The 9,230-nt window shown below is 38.8% G+C and overlaps 1 protein-coding gene across 2 annotated transcripts; it reads left to right on the top strand.

The window, feature by feature from the left end:
• Positions 1 to 4,951: 4,951 nt before the first annotated feature.
• Positions 4,952 to 8,170, top strand: glrx2 (glutaredoxin 2; the record flags this gene model as incomplete). 2 transcript variants are annotated; one of them, XM_080733199.1, is made up of 4 exons in its annotated part: positions 4,952 to 4,956; positions 5,815 to 5,872; positions 6,189 to 6,365; positions 8,006 to 8,170. In XM_080733199.1, exons 2-4 carry the CDS (start codon positions 5,816 to 5,818, stop codon positions 8,168 to 8,170), a joined length of 399 nt encoding a protein of 132 aa, XP_080589325.1. In that variant the 5' UTR covers positions 4,952 to 4,956; position 5,815. The 2 variants fall into 2 exon arrangements, with proteins under 2 accessions (XP_080589325.1, XP_080589324.1); XM_080733198.1 differs by lacking the exon at positions 4,952 to 4,956 and adding an exon at positions 5,102 to 5,190.
• Between the last annotated feature and the right edge of the window lie 1,060 nt (positions 8,171 to 9,230).

The raw sequence follows: 9,230 nt of genomic DNA on the forward strand, positions 1-9,230 counted from the left end.
GCTATGTGTCCGATGGGACGCGATGCCAGATGAGAACCACAACAAAAAGTTTTCATCATCTTCACCTCCCAGCGAGTCAACAGTTTGCAAATGCGGATCCTACATGCTGCCTGCATTAACATTGGATATGTTTCTTTAGCCTACTTGAACGGGGCAATAGTGTTCTGTTTCTCTCTCTCGCTCTCTCTCTCTCTCCCCCCCCAGTCCCTCCCGTACGAACGTTGTGCAGTGCAGGCTTGCTGGCGTGTGAGCTTGATGAAAACCGCTAATCTACAGGCTCACATTATGCAAAAAAAAGACGTGCATCCGGACGCGATGAGCGCTCAACTGCCTGCAACTAATTCAAAATCGCGCAATGCAACCCGTAAAGCGACATGCCTCATTGTGCGAACATGAAGTGACTGTTATGGAGAAACTAGTCTTTAGCTGTGAGTTTTCTCAATCCCCCAAAACAGGCACAGGAGTAGCGCTAGGTAGAGAGGCGCGTGTGTGTCTTTGTTTTCAAAGAGTCAGAACAAACTCCTGGGCTGGTGATCAACACTGCTTTTCCGACGTTTCCTCCCAACAGCGACACATATCCACACGTTACTGAGCTGCATGTGTGTCCAGCCTGCTTGCAAGTGTTTGTGTGTTAAGATAAACACATCTCCAACTCCGACCGTCTAACTTTGCTCAGCGTTGCCATGTTTTGTTTGTGAGAGAAACAAGCAATCAGGTCTATGCAAATAAAATGTATGTTTTTGTAGTGGAGTAAAGGTACAATATTTGGATCCGAAATTGTGGTGGAGTAGAAGGAATCAAAATACTGAAAACTGGAAATAGACAAGTAAAGTACAAATACCTTGAAAATAATTAATACACTTCTCTTTACTTCTTTAGGCCAAAAAGTAAGCAATTTACCCCGAGTGAGAGGACATTATGCTCTGATAATGTCCTGTGTTAGGGTGTTATCGGACGAGGCGAAGCCGAGTCCGATAACACCCTAACACAGGACATTATCAGAGCATAATGTCCGACCCCGAGTGGTAAATAGCTTTTCTACCACTTTTTCCCTTATACATGAAAGAAAACACATAGTTGTAACTTGCAAGGATCTTAAGTTACAATCATTATTGCCTATAAAACTTCCGCGAGACAGCAGATAGTTCCACCAACAACATCTTCTACTCACCAACAGATGGCGCCAACTCCATACTAATCCATGCGTCTAGCTTACAGCTAAGCTAACGTCAGTTAAAAGCACCGTTCCGGCCGTAAATAGAGGCTGTTCGCTTCCAGAAAGGCATAGGTTCAGAGAAAAGGGGCTTTAAAGTTGGCGGATTGCATTGGATCCAAATAAATCGGCGACGATAGTACGCACGTTAGTAAACATAGGACCGCTGCGACCTTCATTTGTTGGTTGGGGGAAAGGTGTTCCGACTACCTCCTGAAGTCCCCGGATGTACACTGAGGCGCATTGATCTCGGACAAGTCTTTGCGGCAGTTGTCCTCTCATAACCTCCGGAATTTAGCCAATCAGAATCCAGTATTTGAACACGTGACTCGAAAAAGTGGTAGAATGATAAATGTTCTCTTATTATTTTGAGGGCAAAAATAAGAATTAATATTAAAAATTAAGTGAATTAATTACTGGAATTAATTAATTAATTATCAAAAAAATGTGGCGCCCGCGCTTTGCGCGGGCGCGAGATCCCCCCCTGGTCAAGACTTTTTCCTGCAGGAAACCCTGCTTGGTAGTAATTTTTTTCTTGTTATTACAGTCAGTATCACTCACTTTGGCCCGGTTTCTTCAAACTAAATGCCTTCAATGTCCATTAGTTCGCTTCCTAGTCAGTTCTTAGAGGTGTCTTTGTCGTTTCCACCTGCCAAATTACATATTAAGCAATGTCATCATTTTTGTTTTTCCACTTGTAAACCCCTTTGATGGTTCTCTCAACCAAATGGTAGAGCACATTTTAAGTCCATATTTCTCATTGAAACATTGCTGAAGTTAACTCAACCTCATTCAGCCATCTCTACCATTTGGTTGGGGTGTTTGATGGCCAATAATATCCACCTGAGGGTGCAGTGACATCACACACCATGCTTTCCAAGTCATGTGACACAGAGGAAATCTGAAGAAAAACACTCCTGACAGCTTGGCTCTCTCCTGCAGGAATTGTAAAGCTAGGATGATTCTTTTTACATATTATCATCTCAGAGATGTTACTGAACATGCATATGTAACAAAATGCAATAAAAATAAATCTAATAATGGTCAAATAACTTTTTGAAAACATGCTTTACCAAACGGTAGATGTGTCCGTTGATGGTAAAGGTAGTGCAAGTAATAGTATGTATTAAAAACATACTATTTAGTATTTACTATGAATAATTACAACTTCTACTCATTCATTGTTGTTATTATGATACATTGAATGTTCCCAGTAAACACTAGCCGTCATTTAGCCCAATGGTTATGTTTAGCCCTCATTTGAACCGTCTATCGTCAGTCTGTCTATAGAACGATTGTAGCTGATTACATTTAATCCATTATTCCATACTTGTTGATTACAAAACAGCTTTAATATGCACACCTGGGTTTCAAATATTGGAATAAAGTAATTTTAAGAGCCAATTTCACTATATAGTCTAGTTTAGTTGTAGCCGTCATCTGAACGCTTCATCTGAACGATATATAACCGGTTTAGGGCAAACGTGTGTTAGACCATATTTTTTTTAAATACATTTTTATCAGGTTGTTCATTATCGGATGCTAACAGTATAGCTTGAAATGATTAGATCTCCCGGTTCTAACTTAATAGTTGTAGTTTGCATCCACGAGCAGTTTTCTGGTCATTGCACGTTTATCCGTCTATAAAAAGCTGGGCAATAAGTCCTTTGAAAAATTCTGTAATAAATAAAAAAGTGTAATAAATAATGCCGTGGTGCTGACAGCATAGCCTATTACTTCTCTGAGTTACATTCATTCTGACAGCAATATAAACACATACACGTACGGCTGTTCGACTCTCCCCACATCCCCACGTACCCCACCATTCAATGATAATGATTAAATAAAATCGTTTTGTAATATGTATCAATATAAAGTTAGTTTGCCTTGTCAAGCAAAATGCACCGACCTACAACGAACAGCGGGAGGCAATATCACATACAAATAGTGCAAGATACTTCCTCACTTTTAACAGTGGTCGTAGTCTAGCGGTTAGTGTTTGGGTCTGGTATGTAGAAGTACGTGAGTTCGAAACTGGGTGGCTACCTATGTCAAATATGGACAGCAATGAAATGCGGTATAAATTCGATCAGCTGCGGTACCACATGAAGGTTACAGCATCTCAAAACCAAGAAATTGTGTTTTTAAACCTGCCGGCTGCCATAATTTTCACTACTTTCGGCGGCCTCTAGTGGCGAAATGTAGTCGTTTAAATGCCGGTGATACAATGTCTAGTCTATACTAGACGGTGAAAAAACTTTAAAATTTAAACTCGTCACAGACCGGATCTAGCTAGAGGTCCGGTTAGGGCGAAGACGTCATTTGAACGCGATTTAACCACCAAATTGCTTAGTGGGTTTTGTCATTATAATATATGCTGAAATAGTTCTAAAAGTAAGATTTTATTCTTGTTTAAAAAATATGCTCTACCAAACGGTTGAGATGTCTGTTAGTGGTAAAAGAGTAGTGTCCAATCAACATACACAGTACACCTGTTCACCTATTCAACCCTAATTATCAAAGTTCAACATATTATCTTAAGTTCATCGTCTGATATTTGTTTTGTCACTAATGTGTCAAGAAAATTAAACAATATTTTTGAATTTGCCATTATCCAATCTTCAGATATATGTCCCCAAAATACATGAAAATTAGGCATTTCTGCGCATATAATGCATAGTTTGCATATTTGAAAATAAAGTTTCAGAAAACTTGTAATACATTTTTTGTTTGTTTTAAGTAATCAACTGGAGAAGTTTCATTGTATCAAATGCACCCTTAACATTAACGTACATCTCTACCGTTTGGTAGAGGCTTATATTTTAAAAACTGGTGGGTGTATTGTAAAAAAACAATTGATTGTTGTGATTAATGCCTAAAGGGAATAGAAAATGCAAAGAAAGATTTTTTTGACAGCTTCTTTCTTGGTGCGAACTTCAAAGGGTTAAGAATGTTTAAGAGCCCGGACTATTATGCAAATTAAATGACAAACAGCGACATCTTGCGGTCATTTCAGTTTGGTGCAGAAGTGAGTCTCTTCCTCTTCTCCCTGTCATCCTTCACTCTCTCACAGTGGTGGAAAAAGTAAAAGTACCCTACTCAAACACACAAATCAATACTGCAATTTACTCTATAAGTAAAAGTCCAGAATTCAAAATGTACTTGAGTAAAAGTACAAAAGTATTGGTAATGGTATCACAATGTAATTAAGGCACCAAAAGTAGAAAGCACTCATTATGAAGGATGCCCCATTTCAACTTTTCAAATGAAGGCTATGAAAATATTTTGAAAATAGATCTACAAGTGGCGACAAATTGTGAACTTGTAGATCGGCTATTTTCAAAAGGCCAGCACCCAACATCTATTGAATGGGGCTAGGGCTGAAGTGGTGTAAATAAAATAAATGTAGTGTAAAAGTACAATGTTTGAATCCGAGCTAGATCAGATGTGGTGGAGTTGAGTTGAAGTAGAAATGTTGGAAATTGGAAATAGGTCTACTCAGGCCTATCCTATGGCCTAAAGTGCAAATACCTCAAAATTGTACTTAGTTACACATCACTGAATAAAATAACTGTACCCTCAGGAAAATCAAGATGCTTAATGCGGCTAAAGAACTGTACTTCTTCAGTATGTATAGCCATAGGAGGACAGCCTACTTGACAGCTTCCATGTTTTTTTCTTTTTCTTTTTTTTTACGCAGAGAGCTTGCGTAAGAAACTACTTCCGGGTACCCTCTACGTAAGGTAGGCATTGTGCTTTACTTTGTAAACAGAACAAAACGCGGTGGCAAACTGGCAGTCATTCAAACGTGAGACCGCAGGGACGAGCGTCCGCCCATGTCTATTACTGTAACATAACCGCATGTTTCATTTAGATCGGCTGTGGTGGGATTCTTTTTTATTTGCTGGTTCGTTCTTCTTGACCATGATTATTCCAGGAGGATGTCTGACTAGACTGGCATGGAACGGTTGCCGAAGGTCATTCCCTGCATTAATATATACTTATTACTTGACCACCTCTCTTTAGCTCATGGACATATCGACATTTACCCATTTTGAATAACACACCACTAAATCATGTTACTTACAATCGTGGTAACGTTAATTACTGGTGTACTTACTGTATCTTTGTGCAAAATTGTCTGGCTCGTTCACGGTGCTGACAGACCTGTGCAAGGCGGCTGCTCCCATGCACATCAACAGAATGCATTGGCATTACATGGTGTTGTTGATGATCAAGAGCAGATTATTAATGGGATTGTCAAATCCTAGATTAGCACTGACGTTAATCCTGGCTGGTGTGTGAGTGAGTTGTGGTGAGGAAGCTACAGGTCAGACAGCACAACGACGAAGATATTGCTGACGATGGAGTTGATTTCTAGATGTCCTGGCATTTTCCAATGCATAGTCTTGTTTACTCTGGTCGTAGGCAACTTTTTTGTTTCTTCTTTTGTCGTCTTCAAATTTACAAGGTCATTGTTTGAATGTACAAGTAGAGAGAGAGAGCTAAATGGGAATGTTAAACTCTTCTTGTGAGTGAAAGCTATCACACTGGAACTATGATGACAGACAGCTAATTATTGTTTTTTTGTTGTTGTTCAGAATGGGAAATTTCACATCATCTGGTCTGTCCAGTTCATCATGCACACAGTATGTTCAGGTAAGTTGATGAGAGGTTTAACATTTTGAACAGTGGTGGAGCAATTCAATGAAAAGTGTGTGTGTGTGTGTGTGTGTGTGTGTGTGTGTGTGTGTGTGTGTGTGTGTGTGTGTGTGTGTGTGTGTGACTCTTAATGCTCCCTTTTGCATCAATAATAATAATAATAATAATGGATTATTATAATGCACTTAAAATTCGTGAACATCTGTGCTAATCATCCTTTTCAAGGCTAGTGTACAGTATGTGCATTAGTGCATACCATGTTTTGTGTTCTGTTGGTTTATTACTGCTTTATCTTCTTTTTCTGACCTTTCAGGAGGTGGTGTCACATAACTGTGTTGTAATATTCTCCAAGACGACGTGCCCCTACTGTAAAATGGCAAAGAATGTTTTCAATGAAATTGGTGCAACTTACAAAGTGATTGAACTGGACGAGCACAACGATGGGAGGAGGTTGCAAGAGGCTTTAGCTCAGATGACTGGTGCTAGAACGGTAATTTACTTTTATATTTCAGGATCAACTACATTCACTGATGTTTAACCACTTAAACCCTACATTGTTTACCCCCCCAGGGGTCCTCATCTTTTTTTTACCCCCTATACTACTACAGTCTACACTAATGGTTCTCAACCCTTTTCAGACTGTGACCCCTCATTAACTGGGGACACCCCACCCTGATAAGCACTTGTCAGAATTGAGACATTACATTTTGATTGACTCGGTTCCACATGTTGTTCCAAATGTTGTGAAAATAGCAGATCTACAAGCTTGTAGATCGCAATTTTCACAAGGTGTGCCTCGTTCTTTTAATATTTGACCAATATTTGACCAGTTTTTTATAGTATAGTTTGTTCATTACTTTTGATGCACCAATGGTCTTTTTATTTCCTTTCCTTTTTTTTATTAATTTATTAAAAAGGTTTTAAAATTCCTTAAATTGTCACTTCACTGTCACCTGGGGGTCCCAACCCACAGGTTGAGAACCACTGGTCTACACCACTGTTGCTCACAATGTGTTGTGAGTTAGTAGATTTGCAGAATGTTGACCCCAGGCCAGTTATGGCAGGGTTCATGGTCAAAGTTATGTAACCCACTGTTGAGGATTTTGAGTCCTGTTATATTTTTAACAGAAGTTTATTACATGATATGGATACTTTAAACACACTGGTTAGTGGTAAAGTTGCATGACAAAAACAGGGATATTATACACAGAGGTAAGAGAAGCTTGTGCCATAGGACCAATGTGTACTCAAACTGTAAAATAATAAATACCAGGCTTGTGCAGCATGTTGTCTTGATTCTATATTCAGAACGATTTTTGAGAACATAATCCTAAAGCCAAGAGCCAATAACCTTAAAAACAAGACAGTTGGGCATTCCCTAAAAGGGAATATAAGTAATTATGCCACACCACCTTTAGTAAAAAATCAAACAAACCGGTTACAGAGACAAAATTGAAAACTATACATGGTCCCCTCCTATTTTCCTCTATTACAAAAACCTTTGCCAAAAACAGCCAATCTACAAGCTCACAACTTTGCATTGCAACAATGTTGTGAGCCGAAATCTCGCATTGTGAGCTTGTAAATATATACTTTTTGGTGAATGTTTGCCTAATTTGACATACCCAGAAGAGGGTCCTAGGGTTTAAGTGGTTAATGTGTCTACTAAACTATGGAAGTTATGTAATAACTGTTTGTTGACTTAATTATTATTAGTAAAGCAGGTATGAGACAAGACCAATTTAGGTCAAGAAAAACCAAGACTAGAGCCAGTTGTATCTTTTTAATAAAACCACATATTATTGGTCAGACATACAGTACCATTTGATTCCATTCCAAGCATACCATATCAGGTGATAGTGTAATGCACAAGAGAACCGTCTCCAGAAATACTTGGTCAAAAAGTATTTCATTGTAATTGTAACTTGGCCAGTCAGTGCCCTGCCAATAAAGCACACTGTTTGTCTTCCATAAGCGTACATCTAACATTGTTTTAACACATTTTATATTTAACATATTCATAATTTGAACATTCACATGCCTGATGTACAGTATGTGCTTGGGTCTAACCTGACAGGCATGCAACAGTGTGACATAAATCATATAATACATGTCTCTGGTTCACTGCAGGTGCCAAGAGTCTTCATTAATGGCAACTGCATTGGGGGCGGCTCTGACACCAAGCAGCTTCATCAGCAGGGGAAGCTATTGCCCCTGATCGAACAGTGTGCTCCTTGCTGTGCAGCGACCAACTCAGAGGGCTCGGGCAGTGGCCAATTTGAGTCGACTAAATGACTAACCGTTCTTGTATTTCTTTGTCATCAACCCGTATTTATTGAAAGTTTGCTTGATTTTGTGCTATTAATTGTACATTTCTTGAAAACTACTATGTTGTTTATTTATCAAATGCGTTGAATGTTATTCAGTGCTACAGTACCTCTTCGTGGTTTTCAGTATGATTAAAGCTGCCATATTTTAAGTATTTTAATTGGTGCTGACATTTCTTCTGCATGGTTGATTTTGGTACATAATGATGAAATAAAATGCAACACCTACATGGAATTCCATAAATATTTGGAAGAAACACAGGTGTTTTAGTGCCATTGGGCCATTGGTGCCATTTTTTCTTTTTCCTTCTATGTTGCAATATTTTTAATGCAGTGATATCCACGGATGGCATTGGCTCAGGGGTAGAGAAACCGTCATTAGAACACAGAGGGTTCCCATAGGGTTTCAGAGTTAGTGTTGAATAAGAGTCCTTGAGCAAGACTCTGAAGCCCTAGTTGCTCACGGTGAGCAGGTTGGTGCCTTGCAAGGTTTCCTCCGCCACCGGTGTACAAATGTGTGTGTGGGTGAATGTAATGCACAATGATGCCCAATCTAACCTGCACCCTTCTCAAGGTGGTCTTTGCATTTCAAAGCAGACCTATCTGAATTGAGCTCAGGATTCTTCAGCATTTTGTACATGGTTTCTTAAATTCTCTGACTAAACTAACATCACATTAATAAAACAATACTATCTATGCTATTGGTATTCAGAGATTAAACTACCAGCCCGTTTTCTTTGTAATAATTACTATGGAATTTTATTCAATTGGTTAAGAGGTGTGACGTAAATCTGGCTGCCATCCTGTTCTAGAAGTTTGCATCATGGCCACACATTAATTTGGTAAAATTAAAGTATATAAGAAAATAAGTTATTCTCTTGCTAAATTGCTAATTACTATGGAATGTTATTCAATTGTTAAAGAGGTGTGACAAAAATCAGGCTGCCATCCAGTTTGCATCGTGGCCACTTATTAAGTTGGTCAAATGAAAGTATATAAAAGAAAATAAGTTATTCTCTTGCGTTCAT

The sequence above is a fragment of the Nannobrachium achirus genome (genome assembly GCF_963921795.1).
Source record: "Nannobrachium achirus genome assembly, chromosome: 1".
Taxonomy (NCBI): Eukaryota; Metazoa; Chordata; class Actinopteri; order Myctophiformes; family Myctophidae; genus Nannobrachium; species Nannobrachium achirus.